This window comes from Nelumbo lutea, chromosome 4 (genome assembly GCF_056320005.1).
Source record: "Nelumbo lutea isolate HS-2025 chromosome 4, American lotus-T2T, whole genome shotgun sequence".
NCBI classification, from domain to species: Eukaryota; Viridiplantae; Streptophyta; class Magnoliopsida; order Proteales; family Nelumbonaceae; genus Nelumbo; species Nelumbo lutea.
Genome location: NC_142687.1, coordinates 75752787 through 75773594, shown reverse-complemented (window position 1 = coordinate 75773594; position 20808 = coordinate 75752787). Strand labels below are relative to the sequence as shown.

At 35.8% G+C, this 20808-nt stretch overlaps 1 protein-coding gene across 1 annotated transcript; it reads left to right on the top strand.

Annotated features, from left to right (window-relative positions):
* Positions 1-6460: 6460 nt before the first annotated feature.
* Positions 6461-11254, top strand: LOC148861136 (uncharacterized). Its single transcript, XM_088985268.1, has 8 exons — positions 6461-6917; positions 8120-8153; positions 8337-8573; positions 8729-8818; positions 10066-10131; positions 10448-10539; positions 10827-10874; positions 10976-11254. Exons 1-8 carry the CDS (start codon positions 6643-6645, stop codon positions 11091-11093), a joined length of 960 nt encoding a protein of 319 aa, XP_088841394.1. The 5' UTR covers positions 6461-6642; the 3' UTR covers positions 11094-11254.
* The last annotated feature ends 9554 nt before the right edge of the window (positions 11255-20808 follow it).

Below are 20808 nucleotides of genomic sequence, written 5' to 3'. Positions count from 1 at the left end.
TTTAAGGATCTATTGACAAAAACCATTGCAAACAAGTTAGCCGAAACTAGTATCTCTTAACCAAACAACCCTTTGCTTGGGGTACATCTGTCTGTGGAACATTTGCCCATTATTCATGTAGCAGACCCTTGGAGTTGGGACAAGGCTTAAATGATGATGCATACAATTTTGTTGATTGGAATTTTCTAGTAGTCATGCTTTCCTACTACTTTTAAAGTGGTTTATGAGGCATCGGTAGGAATGGGGCTAAAGCTTGTTACAAAGTCATTAGTGATAGACACCCAACCTAAGCGAAAGGAGAGCCCTAGAATTAGGTTGAATGGGTAAAAACGAGTTTTTAGGTAACTTGGGAAAGCACTATTAGTTTGTGTCCCATTTCAGATGTTGAGGTAAGATAGTGCTCACTGTAGTTTGAGGAGCTTAAGCATGAGACTCTTAATCAGATAAGAATAGTGTGTGCAATGCACGCTAATAACTAACCTAAGTGAGTGTGAAGTGTGGCCGCTTCTAAGAGAGATGTAGGGTTGATTCTCTAAAACACTCATGATTCCTAGAGGGGAACAAGGCCAAAATGATGTTCCAAAACAAAAGAATGACTAAAGAACTGGTGAGTTGAGTTGGTTGGCCAATTAGCTAGTTATGACAAAGAGGAAAGGTTGAAGGAGTCTGACTTCACCCGTACTCTGTAACATAGTTTGTCATACCTAAGTGTTGATTGAAGTCCAAAAAACATCGTCATGAATACTTTTCTCATTGTGATGTTTAGATTGTTCGATCTTTTTGTAATTTTGAATCTTATGGGGGATTGTTGAAGGGAGATTCAAAATTTCAAAAATCTTTCTCTTCCTCTTGTTTTTGTCTTTTCCTCTTCCCACTCTTGAGTGCATGGGAAAACTCTTTGTCCCACATCGCTTGGGAAAGGAGTGGAAGTAGAGTATATCTATAGTTTTGCTCTATCTATGTGTAGGGACCCATAAGAGGAGAGGTAGATATTCCATGCATGTAAGGGAATTGGGGGTGCTTTTTACACGTGCGAACCGAGCTGAGCCGAGCCGAGTGGGGGCGGAGTGGGGTGGGGTGGGAAAGGGGCGCGGGTGCAGGTGCGGGTCTGAGAACACTCTATAAAAGGAGTATTGGTCGACCTAGTTGATAGTCTTATCTTCTTTGATTTTTCTGAGCATCAATTCTCTGTGGTTCGCAGGGGTCTGGTAAGCATACGCACGCCTACCAGTGGCTTGTAGGTTGTTTTATCTTGACGATCGAATTGTGATCACCTGATTGCACCATAGGGGCAAATGGGGTTTTAAGGAGAGTGACTAAGTGGCACGACTCAGCCCTCCTCTCAATTTTGCAATTTTACAACATACATTTTCATCCTTAACTGATGCGGTTGCATTTCTACGATTGAACAACTCATCATTCAACTTTGGAACGTGATGACGGTCATGAATGGAAGTTTTTGGCTTTTTTATTGGAACCAGTCCTACTAGTGTTACTATTTTAAGTTAAATTGATCACGGAAGTTAAAAGCAACCTTATTCATGCATCGATGGTGCAGAAAATTTTATGCACCCAAGATTGAATTTTGCCACACCATTCTCGCTCAAAACAATTGAACTTAGTGGAGTTCAGACCATTAATGAACATCTGGGCTCCAAAGAAAGTCTCAACTTGGGGACTGAAAGCGAGGAAGTGGGATCCCTTCAGAATAGACCTGTTCATGCCCGGACGGGCTTGAACAGGCTTTTTGGCCCGCGGGTTTAACCTCGGGCCAAAAAGCCTGGCCCGAGCTCGGCCCAGCCCGACTTATAGTTAAATCTAAGTAAACCCAACCCGACCTATAGTTAAACCTAAGTAAAAACCCTATGTGATGTTCATTTAAATAAATTTTTCGATTTGAGAAGGTTGTTGATTCACTTGTAGGCCCATTGTTCATTTAAAGAGGGGAAAAAACATCTGAATTAAAATAGATAATGTCTATTTGAATAGGGAAAATTTTGAATTTCTTTTATTAGGTCGGGCTTCGGGCTTTTTATCAAGCTCGGGCTCGGGCCCAAGTTGTAGGCTCGTTGGTCGGGCCGGGCTCGGGCTCGGGCCTAACATTTTTTTGTCAACAAAGAGTCAAAGCCCGGCCCTAACCCGGCCCGGCCCGACCCATGAACAGGTCTACTTCAGAAGTGCAACCCTATTTCCATTGTCATGTTCTACGATTGAACAAACAATGATTGAACAATGGAAACTCTTATTGTCTTTGGCCTTGGCACCGACGGCGGAACACTACCGGTGGTAGTCTGATTCTGGTAGTGTGCCTGAGAGCCGAGGCCTGAACCTTAAATTTTAAGTCAAAGCTGGTGGTGGTGGGAGAGGATGGGTACTTCTAGATTTGACTGAGATTCGTTATAAAAAACCACGAGATTTTCAATCTGAAATTAGACGCATGAGGGAGATGTCTCAAATTTGGTTTTGGGTTTTGGAAGTTGCATTTGGAAAAAAATGGAAAAAATGGGGTTTTCATTAGTTGGGTTTTATTTTGAAAATTTGATAAACAATTTAGGGAAATTTTGATATTTCATTTTTTTCCATTAGTGTTTATCAGTGTATCAATTGTCAGAAAACTTAAGGGTACTTTAAGACAATATGTAAACAGTAAGGGTACATGATGAGGGGTAATTTGGCCCGACCTGGTAGGTAGAGGACACGTGAACACAACCTAGCGATCAGATGCATGATTCAGCATCCCCCGCCACCTCGGGAGGTCGGGTCACTTCGGGTGCCTCGGTTACCTTGGATAGCACCGAAGCCCGGGAATCTCAGGATGACTAAACTTGCCGAAGTGATGTGTAGTAGATCTCTAGAAGCTTGTCAGTTGTCTTCGAACCTTTTGGGATCGTGTCGCATTAGGCATTATCCTCATCCTGCCCGAATCGAAAGGAAATGATAAGCCTTATCAGCAAGCATAATTTCCGCCTTCCAGGTGTAATGGACCCTTACAGCTCGGCTCAAAGATTCCAGGAGTGTTTCATGAGACCCACAACAGTCCAACTATATAAGGGCAGTAGCCCCTGAGACCTAGGTACGCGTGATTTAGTGTATTATAGCTCTCTAATTCTCAAGATTCAACTCGCTACCCACATACAGTACTGACTTAAGCATCGGAGCGACCTCGTCGGGCTAGCCACCCCGGGTTTTCTGATCCATCTGTCTCGCAGCTCGACCAGCTAGCTAAGCAACCAGCATTCGAATTGTCCTCTAGTTAGGAGCATCTAGATCACGCACCATCAATATAGTTTGTTAATTTTGAGAACACTAGGGATAGTTTAAGAGATTTACCCATAAATTTTCAACTTAAAATTCCCCTATTTGCCCCATCATCAAATAAATATTTAATTTCGAATTCTCTCGTTAGCCCAAATTTTTGTGATTTTGGCCCTCCAAAATCAATCAGATGTTTCCATAAGATCCTATACACCCTAAAAACCCTACCCACAAAAATTCAGCCCAAAATACCTTTGTTTTCCCCTCCATTACACCAAGATTCCATTTCAAATCTTTGCATTGACTGGATCATGTCCTTTTTGAATCTGCCTGATCTCAGCATAATTGAACCAGTCTGACTCTACTAATCAACCCATAATACACAAAACCTTGCCAAATTTCAACAAAAATTCCTTCATTTTCCCCTTAATCACACCAAGATTCTACTCTACAGTTAATAAATTAACTGAATCACTATCCCTCTAGATCTCTACCTAATCCGAGCCTATTTAGTTCACCCTATAAAATTTCAATCAAAAACACCTTTGTTTGCCCTCCATATAAAAAAGATTCCATTTTGGCCAATCTCATTGGCTCGTACACGCAAAACCATTATATACACTCAAATCCATCTCCACCCTTCATTTTTTTAACCCAAAATACTCACCATTAGATTAGAATTTTGTGTTGGCCTCCTTAGGCCCAATTTGACTAAAATACCCCCCGAGATTACCAAAATTACCAACATTAGGGGTGAACAAGAAAAATCGAACCGACTGGTATACATATATTGTATATATTTTATGTATATTCATGTATTATATATATATATATATATATATATATATATATATATATATATATATATATATATATATATTTATATTTTCTATATACTATAAATTAATAAATATGCATTATATATATAAATATATATTTATAATATATAATATATTTTTTATTATTTAAAATATAATATTATATATATTTTTAGTGTTTTATTATATATTTTTCGATAATATATTGTAAATAATAAAAAACAAAAAAAACTGATGAACTGAAGTGATGGTTAACTGAACTGGTCAACTAATCAACCAATTAGCTTCGGTTTGGTTTCAACTATTGGTTTTCCAAAAACCGGTAACCCTGATTCGGTTAATCAAACAGTGAGCACCTCTAACCAAAATACCTAAAATAAATAAATAAATAAATGCCATAGTTAATTACGGTATTTTTTAATGATATTTTTGTTATTAATTATGGTATTTATTTAATTATTTAATTTATTTAATTACTAAACAATATTTATGAAAATACTATTAATTAATTAATGGTATTTTGATATAATTAATTAGTAATTCATTAATTAACAATATTTTTAATGATTATGGTATTTATTTAATTATTTATTAGAGGTATTTTTATAATAGTATTTTTTATTAATTAAATAAATATTATAATTAATTAATAAATATTGTTAAATAATCTATTGCATTAATTAATTGAAAATAAAAAAGGGATTTTATCATTCTTTCACATCACCATCATCATTCTTTGACATACTAAATAAGCAAGGAATTGAAAAAAAAAATTAATTAAGCAAATGTGAGTATGTGACTCTCTATAACTAATTCAGCAAAAATAAATAATTAAGCAAAGAATTAAGCAAAATTAAAAGAATCAATTAAACTATAGGTGTTAAACTCTTGTAAGCATTTTATACATTAATGGTTTCACTACCGCTAATGGTGTGTGATGGTGTTAAGCTTACAAAAATCACCACCGATGGATTCTAGTTTGGTCGCTGGTGATTGCCGCTACAACTCTGGCTGAGGAGCAAACTACCACTTCCAATTTCAAAGTGCCAAGTGCCAATTGCTACTACCGCAGTATGTTAGAAACCCCCCACTGCCGCTACAAAATCGCTGGCCACAGCTAAGTCCTTGATAAATAGAACTTGTTCCTGGTTACAAAATGCAAACCGCCATAGATGAAGCTCACCGCCGTCACTGGTCGCCGTAAGTCATGGCTGTCGTAGGTTGTCGATCAAGGTATTAAGGCTGAGAGGAGGGAAGGGTTAGAACGAAAGGCCTAATTCGTAAGAGCTAGGAATCAGGAATATGGGGGTCTTTTTTTGTTTTTATTATTTTTTTTAAATCAATGAAAATGAAATTCGTAACCGGCGAACTGCTGCTCGGGTCGAACTATTTAGCGGTTCGACCCCCCAGGTCAACGTTTTTTTGACCTTTTCAACGGATTTTTAGGATTTAGTGATTTATAGTATAACCAGACATGGGGTTGAACGGTTACCAGTTTTTCCGGTCTGATCGTCCAGTCTGGTTTTGAAAACCATGAGAGTTGTTTCATTTGCATAAGGCAACCATCTGATAAGTTTTTGTTTTTCATAAAAAACAATAAGTATAAATATATTTCGGTTTTCCATAATATATACATATATTTCAGTTTTGCTTAAAAAAAAATTTGATTCGACCTAACTAATCCGAGAAACTAACCCAAATTGATTCTTCATACTTGGGTCGGCTTTTGGTGGCCAATTTCTCAACCTGATCAAATCACTTCGATTGGCCAAATAGTTTACAATCAAACCAACCCAATCTGTTTTCACCCCTAATTCTAATGAACAATTTAACATAGATCTGGCACAACCCACGAATCCGACCCAACCCAACTTGAAAAAAATAGGATTAGGGTATCATATTTAGCTATCTGGATTTGAGAATGGCCTGACCCAACCCGATCCAGAAAATTGAGTTGGGTTGGGTCATGGGTCAACCTGTTGATCTGATTGTCAGGTCTAATTGGGATTATTTATGCATTATTAGAAGTTAATTTTTACTATTCAGTTTTTAATCTTTATTGTTTACTCTATGAATTGTTAAATGTTCATGTTTTTTTATTTTATTTTTAGAATTTTAAAGTTAATTCCTTTAATTTTGGCATTTTCATGTATTTTTTCTTTATTTTTAAGATTTTAATTATTTTTTGAGATGACCCAAATTGACCCATGGGCCAATCCTAACCCGAACATTTAAGATTAGGGTCTAGCACTTGACAACCCAACCCCAAAAGCCAAAATTCAACCCGATCCGAAATCAACCCGAAATGTATTGACCCAACCCGAACCCGACCCACCCAACCCAATTGCCACGTCTATATGATACCGGAAAAGCATGATACTGTGATTGGTTAAGAAATTTAAGGTACGATACCTATAACTGCCCCTATCGTCTTAACGTTTCCTACCAAATTCAGCCTACAGTCAATGCAAGATAGTTTTCCTGTTTTCCTCCCTTTTCCGTGGTCTCCTGGTGTTTACTCCTCCCACCATGAGTTTCTTCATCTAGAGATTTCAATCCCTTATCGAACATGGCGAACGCAGACAATAGACTGGATTACTGGCTTCGATGGCAAGTGCCGGCGTGCGCACTGATCATCGTCGTTCCGGTGGTGGTGGCTCTTTATCTGATTTACAAAGTACAGAGATCTCCTTTGAGCCCAAACGATCTGTGGGTTCCTTGCTGGAGAAAGCTCAACCCGCTATGGCTTCTCAGCTATAGAGCTATTGTGTTTGTTTTCATGTCCTTTATACTGTATCAGATGGTTGCCTTACACGGTGCTTTTTCCTTCTATTTTTACACACAGTAAGATGAGTTCTAGACAAGACTTTTGCTTAGTTTCCTGTTTGGAAAAATATCCTGATTCTATCTTTTTGTTGTTTTTTTGCATCTTAATTCTTGCCCAAGTCTCTTATTGTTGGATTTTGGAAGTATTCTCTGGCTTTGATTTTTTTTTCTGGGAAAAAATGTGTAATCTCTGAGATTTTCTGTTTGTATCTTACCCAAGTTAGGGTTTGATTGTTTTATCTTATGTTGACTTTTTTAACACTCTCCTGAAAACCCATGATTTACATATTCTTATAAAAAATAGCTTCCCGATCTCACATATGTTGATATTTTTCCTTCTCAACACTTGGCTTTTGACTCATCTCTAACTAATGTGTCAATCTTGGGAAATTGAAAATAGACATAAGTCATGTTATGTGAGTACGAACAGAAGTTTGAGCCTTCTATCAAGCTTCTCTTAGTGTGCATTTTGCTTCTTTTACCTTTACTCTGGCGTTTTATATTGTGGATTTGAAGTGGGTTTCAACCGGTTCATCATCTAAATGGATGTTTGATAATGGCTGAAGTGACTCAACTGAATGGATAAAATAATGAAGTAATAAACTATTTGAGAATATGGTAATTAACCTAACTTCAATTTCAACAATTTCATCTGTTATCAAACGGTCCCCGAGCCTAGGCCAAACTTTATGGGGTCAGCTGCATGAATCCTGTTCTGCCTTTCTGTTCTGTTCAGTACCAAATAGGTTTCAATCTCTTCTGAATTCAAATTTCAATTCTATCCAAATACTGTTGAAGTTTAGACATTTTAGTGGAATAAAGAACAACTTCTCTGTTTTCTATTTATTATCTATATCGTGTACATTCTTTCTATTCTCCTCTACTTCTTTCACAATTCACCCCTTTTCTCTACATGTTACCAAAACTTATGGATTTTAAAACACAACTGAAGCACCCCATTTTTGAGAAAAGGGCATACCCCTAATTATTAGTCAAGAAGGACTGTTTTCCAAAATGCAAAAGTAGCCCTATGTAACAGAGGGTGTTTGTAGTCTTTTTACTAGGGATGTATCCGGTTTATCAATAACAGGATGTGCCTAATTTTTTTAGAGAAATTAGTCCCCATATGAACAATATTATTCAACATGAATAATAGTTGTCTTTAGCCATTCCTGTGAACTTTCCATTTTGGTAACTATTGTGATCCAACATATCTACAGGTGGACGTTTACACTGGTCATTGTATATTTTGCGGTATGTCCTCCTCCCTATTCTTGCTATAGAGATTAAAATAACTTCTTACACTCCATAAGAAATGGAATTGCGTGGTGCTTGCACATCTATACACAGATATAACAATATTCTCTATGGGAAACAAGTGGAACTATTACTCAATCTTAAAATTCTCATCATAACATGCATTTTTTTTATATGTAGCTTGGCACTATTGTATCTGCTCATGGATGCTGGATGTATTTAAATTATTCTTTAACTGAAATTGAGGAAAGGGATGAGTTTCTGAAGAGGGATTTGGCAGAGGGTAAATCTAGAACCACTAGGGCTTTCAGAACCAACACAATTAGAGAAACAATCAAGTTGCAGAGCAATCATGAGCAAGAGGAGACTGAGCAGAGAGCTGGATTTTGGGTATATCTGATGCATATTGTATATCAGGTTAGTTTATTCAAGCTTGCTGTTGTGTGTTTGTATTCTGTGATATTTCTTATTTCTGTTTTTTCCCTTTTTATTATTCAGAACTATTTTAGTTCAGTTGTCTTCTGGTTTGTCATCCCAGTTTGCCATTTGGAAATGATATTTCTTTTGAACAGACTTGTGCAGGTGCTGTTGTTCTCACCGACATTGTGTTTTGGTTAATCCTAGTACCATTCTTGTCAAATGAACATTTTCGTCTTAACCTGGTTAGACTATACTCCTTTCAACTATTTTAAGAAACACAATTACTATTCAAAACTAATGTGAATTTCTTTTCTGTCTCTTTCTTGGTATTTATTTGCATATCTGAACCAATATTAGGAGTGCAATTTGAATGGGCCCGGATTGAGCATTTCTCAAGGTTCTAAGGGCCCACCCTGAAGCCCAACTTGATGCTGTTAAAATTCAACTTGAGCATCCTAGTTTTCATTGTTAACCAATATCAACTGTGTAATCCGTAAATATTATTTCTTCAAACATGAAATAGAATTCTGAAGTTCATATGGCATTTATGTCATCTGGGAGAGAGTAGAAGTCTTAACTATTTAACCACAATGTCCATACTTTTTTTAGCTTTCAGATTATTTTTTAGCAAAGTCAATTTTCATCTCATAAAAGGTTAAAGCTTTTAATCAGAGAGGTAAAGTAGCTTGGTTCAACAAATACCTATTCCCACAAGATCTCATATTGATTAATATCTTTGTGAGTATGCACATGACAATGTTCTGAATCTCAATAGATGTTGACATCCTCAATGGATTAAGCCTATGCTTTTTCAATTTCTAGTTTCTCTTCTAACTACTGGAAGTTTGCTGCAGATACCTAAGTTTCTATCCCTGACATTATTTCACTTCTCCATACAATTACCTCCATCTTTCACCATGACCACCTTTAACTCAACCACTTAGTACCACATGGCCCATATATATGGTCCAGAATACTCTATAAAAGATTACTTGTAGATAATTTCCTTCTAATATGAAAAAAGGAAATATTTCTATTGGTTCCATGTTTCACCTATTTGTGGGTGGGTTTTCCTGAAACGGTTAGGATCACTGTTGTCAGACCTGGACCTAACAGAAATTTGGAAAGCTCATTGGGTCACAGTTTTACCAGTTAACTAGCCAGTTAGGTGAGGAAATTCAGACTAATAAGTGAAAATTGTTAAATAACCTGGGCCTAGAAAGCCCACCAGATCACCATTTCAACTATCTGGTCTAGTCTGAGTCTGGCAACACTTCTGGATAATTCATTTCTGTGCTGTGTGTGTGTCCTCGCATCTTGAGCTCCAAGCCTAATTGTTTTTGTTTCTTTTATGGATAAGGAAACAATTTTCATCTTGTAAATAACTTCTCTAATTGGAGGATAACTTCTGCTTTCTTTTCTTCAAATCACCTTTTTAATCCTGAATATGACAATTAATAGAGTTCTCATCTTTCTTTCTGTTTTACAGTTAATGGGGTGTATGCATTCTCTCAATCTTGTGTTTCTTCTTCTTGACACAGTTCTGAACAGCCTTGTAAGTATGTCAAGAATGTATTCTAGATGGTTTCTTCTGATTTGTTACTCTTACGCTTGTTTTTTGTGAGTCAAAAATATATTGGACAAAGTAATCAATGTCCATCATAGTTTGTCCCATGAAGACACAAAACTATGTTCACACAACACTCTGCTTGTGTGCTCAGTCCCTTGATGGAAAAGCCATACTTTTGTTCTAACCAATGTGGTACCAAAGGTTTCCTTAACCCTTCTTTCATTTTTTCGTTTTTTTCTTTTCTTTTTTTTTCCTTCTGTTTCTTCAAAAAACACATTGTAAGTTTTCTTCTTGCTTTCAGCCGTTCTATTGGTTCCACCTTGCATATTTTGTGCTATGGAGTTGTGCCTATGTGATTTTCCAATGGATTCTTCATGCATGTGGTTTTACATGGTAAGCAACTAAGCTTCTATTCTCATGAAAAGGATTATATTTTTCATATTTCAATTCCGGGTTCAACTATGATATGGAAAAGATATGATATCTGAAAAATACGATAGCCAATCAGGTGTTATTTATCAAAATTCATGGGTGGGTTTTGATTGGTCAAAACTCTTCCCATACTATATCTTTTTCGCATCATAGATTTTCCCTTCAATTCCACATCATCAACAATAAGGAGTTGCCCGATTCCTTCATTCATGTTCAATATTTGGACTCCTTAAAATTTCTTCTCTCAGGTGGCCTTATCCTTTCCTTGAACTTTCGACTCCATGGGCACCTATATGGTAAGTTACCAGATCTTCATCCTTCACCTTAGTTTTTAACTCTTTCAGCTTTATGTTCAGAATGACGTCTAATGGTGGGGAGGGGATATTTGTCTTATTAGGTATTTGAGCTTGGCTGCGGTTCATATCCCTTGTTATGGTTTATATGCGCTGATCGTAAAAGCAAAAAATTCAATGTTCTCAAGAATTTTCCCCATTTCATACACAAGGTTGTATTAGCCCCTAACTTACTATTGCTCTTTGAAATTACAAGTGTTACCGAGTAATTGTATTTGAAATTTTAAGTAGTATCTCTTTATACAGAGCTAAGTAGCTAGGGAAAATCTATCATATGGAAAAAGCATTTTTTCTATATTGTATCGGATGAGATGGACCAATCAGCATTCGCCTTCTCTGTTTCGATGAATACGGGTTAGGGTTATCATACGTAACTGGCTTTAAAAACAACCATTTAAATTGTATTTTAAAAAAGAAATTCATTTCAGTATGAGAAAGACGTTAATGTTTTCACTGTTAAACGTCACCCGGAAGCCACTATGGCGGATGGGGGTGCATGATGACCGGAAAAGCTCAATTCTGAAGGTGAAAAACGGCTGCCTCGGACGGCTAGTATAGGGGGCCTCTGACAAACAAAGACGGTCGGGAGTAAGAGAAGTCATATACTGGATGGCGAATGAAGGAGCACGGGGAAGAAGACAGTCGGGAGCAACAGAGAAGTCATCGTTTTCAAACAGAGTTCGTTTCTCCTTTTTTTGAGCACAAGGAAGAAGATGGCAGGGAGCAATCTACCGGATGGCTAATGGAGGAGCATAGGAAAGAAGACTATCGTCGTTTTTAAATGGAGGAATAGAGAAGGTGTCGATTTTTGAACCTGTTGTTGCGTTCAGGGGGTATAGCGGTAATAATTTTATGATGGTGGGGAACAATCTACTGGACAACGAATGGAGGAGCACGGGGAAGAAGACGGTCGTTGTTTTCGAACAGAAGAACTGAGAAGTCATCGATTTTCGAACAGAGTTCTTTTTTTGAGCATGGGGAAGAAGATAGTGGGGAATAATCTACTGGATGGCGAATGGAGGAGCACGGGGTAGAAGACAACCGTTGTTTTCAAACGGAAGAACTGAGAAGTCATTGATTTTCGACTAGAGTTCTTCTCCTATTTCGATTTTTTTTGAACTACCAAAAAGAGCCTTCATTTCAGTATTATTTCATAGGTGGTGAGCAAAACTAGAAAGCAGAAGCTCTCGCTCATTTGTTTTCTTTCTACAAAAAGGATCACAGTTGCTGTTTACTCACTCTAGCCAGACTCTAGTACGTACTAAGTAGCAGCAGCAGTAGTAGTAGGTCTATCTTCTACATCCTACAAATTACAATTTATCTAAAAACTGGCAGAATCCAAGATGGAGAACAGTCGTCCGCTATTATCGTGTTTGTGGCGCTGCTTCTGCTTCAGGGGACAAGGAACAAAGAACGACTCCTCCCATGTCAAAAGATAGCTCCTTTGCCTCCTTGTCCATCTGTTTCCTCATGTTGTGTTCTTTCCCAGCAATGAAGTTCCTCTTGCTATCCTGGGCGTTTATTCCAAATACAATTATCTGTAGACTCTCTTCTCGGAAGCAACGACGGTGAACGCATGCCCTAGTGGAATTATGAAACCTGTATTTGAAGACACACGGGAACTGGCCTTCTCATACTATACCCCATCACCTTCTCCTATTCTTCCTCTCTGGTTCTGACTGGAAATGTGTGGGCACGCCATCTCCCACCATCCACTCCCTTTCACTACAAAAACTATCCTATTTGACCTCGTGTTGTACCAGGCAGATAGCATTGCTCCGGCTCCCTGGCTGATGTTGATAAATATGATGGAGACGTCAAGGTCTTTGAGCTACTGGTAGTTGTTAGGTCTTTGAGCTACTGGTAGTTGTTATGATGTTGATAAATAGATGGGGCGTTTCTTCAACAGGTTGAACGGGCCCCTCGTCTCACTTTTGTGTATGCTCCACCGATGCTCGCCCTCTGATGATGAAGAAGCTTGCTCGCTCATGGCCTTAATCTGTTCCTTTGACGCCTCCCTCATCACTCCCTTCCTTTTCTCTTCCAACATCCTCTTTAGTTTGTCTTTTGGAGTATTTAGAGCGGCTTCCAGGATTTCATTGCTAAATGCAGTGTAGAATGATTCCCCATCTTCGTTACTGGCGCTGAAGAATTCGAGACGTTGCCGGGAGTTGAGATGGTCATAAAGAGTGTGACTCTCCGGAGGTTTTCATTGCCGTCCTCTGTTTACCAAGTAGACCATCATTCCAGTAGGAATCCTAGCTACATCTCCACACTCAAGATTGTAGGATTCCCTGTTATCATTGTGCACCAAGTTGATTGTTGCCTTCCCCTTAACAACGATGACAACAGCATCTGCATCCTAGTGGTGGGGGATCAGGAAAATGCTAGGTTCGGCTTCCAAGCTAGCCAAGCGGTAGTTATCTAGACCACTCAGAAGCTTGAATCGGGAGCTGAATCTATGCTCATCGGAGAAGTAGGGGTTACTCTTATGTCGCTCCTGCTGCTGCTCCTCTTGGCTGCCTTCTCTTTGCTTGTTAAATCTTTGTGGTTTCAGTGGGTGAGCCAGTGACAAAGCTGCCGGTTTCAGTGGGTAAGCCAGTGACAAAGCTGCCAACGAAAGGGAGAGAGAGAGAGAGAGAGAGGAGGAAGAAACACAAACGAAGCTTGGCTTTGATGGCCATGACCGAAAGAGAAAAAACTTTGGTGGACGGATTCTCCTATTTCAAATTGCGCTGAGGGGTATAACTGTTTCGCTGATGGGGAGGAATTAGAAAAAAAATCATATTTTTTTTTAATATTTTAAATTTTAATTACAATATAAAATAATTAATTACCAATTAATATAGTAAATTCGGTATTTACTGCAAACGTGGCATTAGAAGAAATTTTCCATACGATATGGTTTTCATATCATAGTGGGACCCAAATAGCTACCAGCCCGCTGCCCTAGGAAATAAACGAGAGCGCATCTGTTGGACCCTAGCACATATCTCGACCCTCCAACAGCAACGCACCATGCCATCTCAACCATCCAATTTCAAAATTAATGGGGGTACAAACTTAATTGCAGTCTAGACTCTAAAACCGATTTTCATTTTTATTTAATCTTAAACTTAGGTCCACTCTCTCTTACCTCCCTTCCACAGCCGCTGCAACAAAATCAATCGCCATTGGAACCCCGACCACGCTTTCCTTTCTCCCCATTCTCACTCTCATTCCTTTCTTTTCTTCATCAATTGCTTGTCAAATGGCTCAGCTTTGGAACAGGATGATGATAAGTAGGGGTGTCAATGGACAGGTTTTCGGATGGTTTGTTGTAATTATTGGATTGAGCTATCTAAAATAAATTGGTCCATATTCTTATTAGTCATTAGGTTTAAATTGGACCTAAACCAAATTCCCAATAATCCAATCATAAGGACAAACCCTTGTCCAATATGAAACCGATCAAAACTGAAGTTGACATAAAATACATACGAAATCATTTTTATAAAAATACTTTTATATGAATGCACTTTTATAAAAGTAATTTTATAAAAAGTATTTTTAGGAAAACAATTTTTATAAAGTACTTTTACACAAAAGCACTTTTATGAGAAGTACTTTTATGAAAACTTTTACAAAAGTATTTTTATGAAAGCAGTTTTATAAAAATACTTTTACATGAAAGCACTTTTACAGAAGTACTTTTGTAAGAGTACTTTTACAAATGCACTTTTATGAAAACACATTTATACAAGCACTTTTACAGAAGTACTTTTATAAAAGCACTTTGGATTGGATTGGACCCAATCCAATCCATTTGCATTTTAATTGGATTAGATTGGATTGCAATAGGTGTTGTAGTTTTTTATATATTTTTTGGATTTCTAATGTTATTTTGATGTTTGATTCAATTTTCATTTACATTTTATTTGAACTAGATTGGACTTGGTTTGTATGGATTTGGTCTAGTCCATTTGTAAATGGACTAATATTGGATTAGACCAAATCCTATCCAATTGACAACCCTAATGGGGCAGACCAAGTTGTTAAAGATAATGTAAACAGAAGAGGCCAATGATTGGTTGGCTTTGACTTCAATAGAGCTCAGTTCACAATTTCCATCCTTATTGTCACACAAAAAGATCTTTCATGACTTGGGTGGTGTTTGGAACCAATGTCGAGGCATATAGGCGTTTTTCAATGCTATTGCTGTCATATAAGCGTTTTTCAATGCCATATCAGTACACTATAGTAGCAATAGTAGAAAAAATGGGAAAATGGTAAAAAAGACATTTTCTCATATCACACATTTCCCGATTTTCAAGGTGTGGTTTGAGAATTTTTTCAAAAAATAGCTAATCAAACATCAGGTATTTTTCCAAAAAAAAAAGGGATTTCATATGTGATACTGATGTGGCACCATTTTTTGAAGAAATAACATTGATGCCAAACACCTACTTGTTCTATTGAATTTGGGTTTTCCTATAGTGAAGAAATCTATTAAAGTGGTTTTTGATATAAGAATTTAGGGAAATGTATTATGTGGATCACTGCAGAATTCTGAATTACAACCTCCCTATAAACCGCATCTTGCTCGTGGATTTAGCATCGGTTAGGATTCATCCCCCCTATACGGTGGGGCTAAAGAATTCTGAGCTGGGCTAATCAGTCACTCTCCCAAGAATTTATGAAACAATGCCATTTTGGAGAAATCTGATAAATCCACACAAGCAACGAAACCCCTAGAAGAACTCTAGTTACAGGGACATCAATGCCCGAGTAATTGACACCTGAAGCTCCAATAACAAGATCTAATCTTGAAATTTTGGATGAACCATCATGTATAAGAAACTGAGAATGTTAATTCAAGAACCCAATATAAAAATAGACATTGTTGCAACTTTAATGTCTTCTTGTTTTCGATAGTTTTTCCTTCATATTTCTTCCTATCTTCCTCTTTGCAATATAATTCCTTTTTCTTTTATTTTCTTTTACGTAGATTCAATGGGAGGAAACAAATTTCTCCCTTTATAATCAAATTAAAAAAAAATAAGTGTAATAAACAATAATTATTTTTATGATAATGAAAATGAAAATATAATTTAGAATTGACTAAAATGAAATATAAAGATTAATAATAAATAGTTCAATTTTTGGGTTAAATGTGTTAACATTTAATGTCATAAATAAATAATAAAAATTAATAAAATATGAAAATACAAAATGAAAAAATACATAAATTTTGCAAAAAAAAAACATTCAGGCACATGTATAATATCATATATTTATCATACTCAAGAAAAAGTAAATGTAACATATCAGAATTACTCTTACACGCAAAAATAAAAAAAAAATTATAGAAAAATTTGAACGCATCTATAATTCTATATTTACACTACTACTAAAAATACGAATACGAGTGTGGAATGCTTTGGCTTTTGGTTTCCAGGTCAACAGTTCAAATGTCCAATTTGAGTGGGTCAAATCGATAAGATGTAAAATATAATGTAACTTTTTATTTTGACCATTAGATTAGAATTAGCTTAAAGTCCACTGCATGGTTTTGAAAATCGGACTAGACCGAAAAAACTGGAAATCGATAAGGTAACTGGTTCTATTTCACCCAAATACCACTTTTTGGCAAAAAAACATTTGATTTGGTCAGTGACCCATTGATTCAAGCGGTCAAACTGTTAACTTGGACAATAGTTTTGGCCGTGTTTTATTTATTTTTTTTATTTATTTATTTTTGTTTTTTTAAGTTGGAACGGTCTGTCCATTTGAACTAGACAGTTGGATCATTCGACTTGGGAATTGGTTCACAAAATAGTCCCTTGTCCGGTTTGGTTTTAAAAACCTTGGTCCACTGTATATATACATTATTACGAGAGGGGAGTGTGAGACTTTGAGAATGAGGTGGTTGGTTAAAGCTAATAAGTGAGAAAAAAGAAAGGAAGCGCCATTAATGGTTATCTCCATGTTCATCATCACCACCACTACAACATCGTTTGCCCTCTTCTTACATCTCTCTCATCTCTTTCAAATCCCATATCTTTTGCTTCATTTGTATCTTAGATTTCTAATATAAGATCGGCGTTTAATTTCTCATCTCTTGCATCAATTTTTCAAGAGTTGTATTTTTTCTTTTTTTTTTTCTATTACAACTTAAAAAGAAGGGCCCTAAAAATAGTCATAAATAAAAAAAAAGCTCAAAATCAAAATGGAAAAACTAAAACCCCTAACTAATTTTGGCCATTTGAAATAACCAAACAAGATTATGAGATATCAAAGTTTCATTCTTCAATATTTTTATTTTCTAATTTTTATTTTAAAATAAATAAAAAATTTTGGAATTAGTTTGAGAGCAACCCGAGAATTGTTAACAAGGTCAAACATTTTAACGGTTAAATTGCATGGGTCAATGATTCTTTGATATTTCAACTGTTTTTTTTTTTTTTTTTTTTGTAAAATAGCAATTCAAGGCCAAAATGGAACCAGTGACCTGACTGGTTCCTAGGCCAAATGATCCGACCATTAGTTCTAGTTCGGTTTTTAAAATAGTTACTAAAATACTCAATTTTGAATTTATTATCTAATTAATTATGTAAGATTTAAATTGTAAATTGAACTACTACATTTCACCTCATTCAATTCCTTTTATTTAAATATTACATTTTCTTGATAAACAAATAAAAGAAAAAAAAAAGATACACCAAAAAGATAAAACATTACAAAAAGACGAGTCTAGCCTAGCAAGTAGGCCTATCAATGATACTTGAAACTTTACAATTCGATTTGACTATCACATATTTGTATGAGATGTTTATGTAATCAGATTTGGATTTTGCAATCTGCATCTACATATGATTAATTATAAAAAGAAAAATAATATATAAACAAAAAAATAAAAAATACATAAAGTTTATAGAAAATTTTGGATACATTATTACTATAATTATCATCATCTAGAATTGCCATGTACAAAGCCCATGCACTTACTAGTACTATATATAAAAGTGGAAATGCAAAGTGGAAGTTTTTTTGGATTAAAATTACCCCCTATTTCATTATTTAAGAAAAGGGTATAAAAGTTATTTTATTGTAGCTTTAATGTCAAATTTAATGGTTATTAAAATGCCCATATTTGTCTATTTAGTGCATCTCTAATTGTAAGGGTTGAAAATCTAACTTCAATTATTACATTCCATCTCATTTAATCCCCTCCTATTAAGTCTTATAACTTAAAGTATTAACTCCCATTTTCTCCTATTAAATCCTATATTAGGTTATTTTTCATTAATAAATGATACTAATTAGATCTATGCCAATATTTTTAACAATATAAACCTATATATTTTAAAACTAACTCAATAACAAAATCATTCTTTATTAAAGTGGTGGCTAAGAAATTCAACCATCCGAATCAAATTGACCAACCTATATAGTCATATTTAGGTAATAAAATTTTTAAAATAGAAATAAATGTAAAAATTACAAAATATAGAAAAGAAATTAGACACATTTATGATATTTTTATTAATGCAATTAAAAATAAGTGTAATAAAAAAGAATTATTTTTGTCGATAATGAAATTAAATACATAATTTAGTACTGAGCAAAAATGAAATTATTTTACTATTTGGCAAAGATCAATAGTTTAACTTTTGGGTCAAATTTGTTAGCATTTAATATCATAAATAAAAAAATAAAAAATTAATAAAATACAAAATGAAAAATGAAAAAAATATATAAATATTGCGAAGGAACATTCAATCACATGTATAATATCATATAATTATCATATTAAACAAGAAGTGTGACATATCGGAATTATTTTTACACATAGAAATACAAAAAGAATTATAGAAAAAAATTGAACACATCTATAATTCTATATTTGCACTACTATTAAAAATATGAATAAGATTATGGAACATTCTTTTAACTAAAATACTCGATTTTGAATTTAGTCCCTGTAGGGGTGTCAATTGAACTGTATCTTGTCCAATTCGATCTAGTCCAACAAGAGTCCATTACAAATGGACTAGGTCCAATCCAATCCAACAAATATTTTGGACCATTTTGGACTGGTCGAATTCAATGTATGGACCATCCAATATGTTCAAATTCATTTAAATTTAGATTGGTTTCAACCCAAACCTGGTTCATTGTCCAATCCAATCTAATAAATATTTTGAACCGGATTGGTCCAATCCAATATGTCTTGTTGGTCCGTCCAACCTGTCCAAATTGATCTTGGACTGGACCTCGTCCAGTCCAAAACTGGTCCATTGACATCCTTACTACTACTTTTTCATTGTTTGGGGTAACGCCTTAACTGGTTGAAGCTTCCACATGATCTGTTTCCATGACCAGTGACTTCGGACTTCATCGACACACATCTTCACAAACATGTCATGTATATATATTGGCTAGTATCGCAAGCCGTAGGCGGCATGGCCTGCTTAGTTGTGCCGTACTATATCGGCTCATAGACCTAAAACCTTAGGCCCAGTATGACTCACATGATTCTGTAAGGCTTGGCACGGCCCACAAACTGTTGTACCAAACCATACCGGGCCGGTTCAAGTTCATGCCGAGCCACGGGCGATACAGCCCGATTTACACATGTAAGTAAACCTATGAAAGTATAGGAGTCTTCTAATAAATGACCCAAAAAATATTTATAGTTTACCCTAATTTTAGAATGAAAAGAATCCAACTACCGCGGCGCACTGAGAGGGAGTTTCAAAGTTTCAATGTCATTGATGCGTGGAATGATGGAAGAGATGCATTCTGTTTAGATCTGCTCCTCACACGTCACACCAACCAGTTAACCGACCAAAGGCATAACAAGACGTCATGTCAATCGTCAATACCTTGAGAAAGAAGGAAAGATGAAAGAAAGGATAAACCTGAACTCAACGTCAACGATCAGTGGGCCATGGTTGGTACTTGGTGGGTTTAGGTTTCGACTTTACCGGTAAAGCCAGTTTGCAGTTGCGACATTCGGGTGTGTTTTTTCATGTGTGGCAGAGTGCCAACGAGTCGAGTTTTTCATGAATTGTTCGAGTTTAGTTCGTTTAGGTTTCAGTCGAGATCGAATTCAAGTTCAAATTCAATTCAATGACTTGATTATTAAACGAGTTCTAGAGTCTATTAAAACTTGGTTCCTGAAGGTCGTGAACTAGTTCGGATATATATATAATAAATATATTATAATTATTAATTAGTATAATTGTTAATTTGTTAAATATAAAATAAAAAACTTTTTATATATTTTTTTTATTTTTATAAAATAATTTTTTAATATTTTTAAAATAAAATACTTTTATAAAATAAAAAACAAACCGAATTGAATGAAACTCGAGTTTATCAACTTTTAATTCCAATCGAACTCGAGCTAAAGGTTCTGGTTGGAATCAAATTTGAACTCGAACTTGAATCTTGTAGAATAGTCTTGAGGCTGATACTATTTGAGCTCGAACTTGAGTCTTGTAGAATAGTCTCGAGGCTGATACTATTGGACTCGGCTCGGTTAGAATCCACTAATTTAGGGAAGAGCACACATGAGCAAATGGTTTGGATGTAATAAGTCCTCCCTCCAACATCATCTATGATCTATGGACTTAAAAGGAGTACGGCTTCAGTCCAAGCAGAGTTGATGCGCGCGTCGTTCACGTTCCTATTCTAGTTGATGAAGAACAGTGTCTATGAACCTGCGATGAAGCTGGTATGGAGTGAAGGTGGTCACATCTTTCTTCTCGATTTACCGTTTTTCTGTTTCGTGTCTGCAAATATAATCTCCCTCACAGGAAAAGGGGAAACCAATTTCAATTTTTAATAAGAGAGTTTCTTTTCAGTTTTCACTCTAACAAAGGTAACCTGC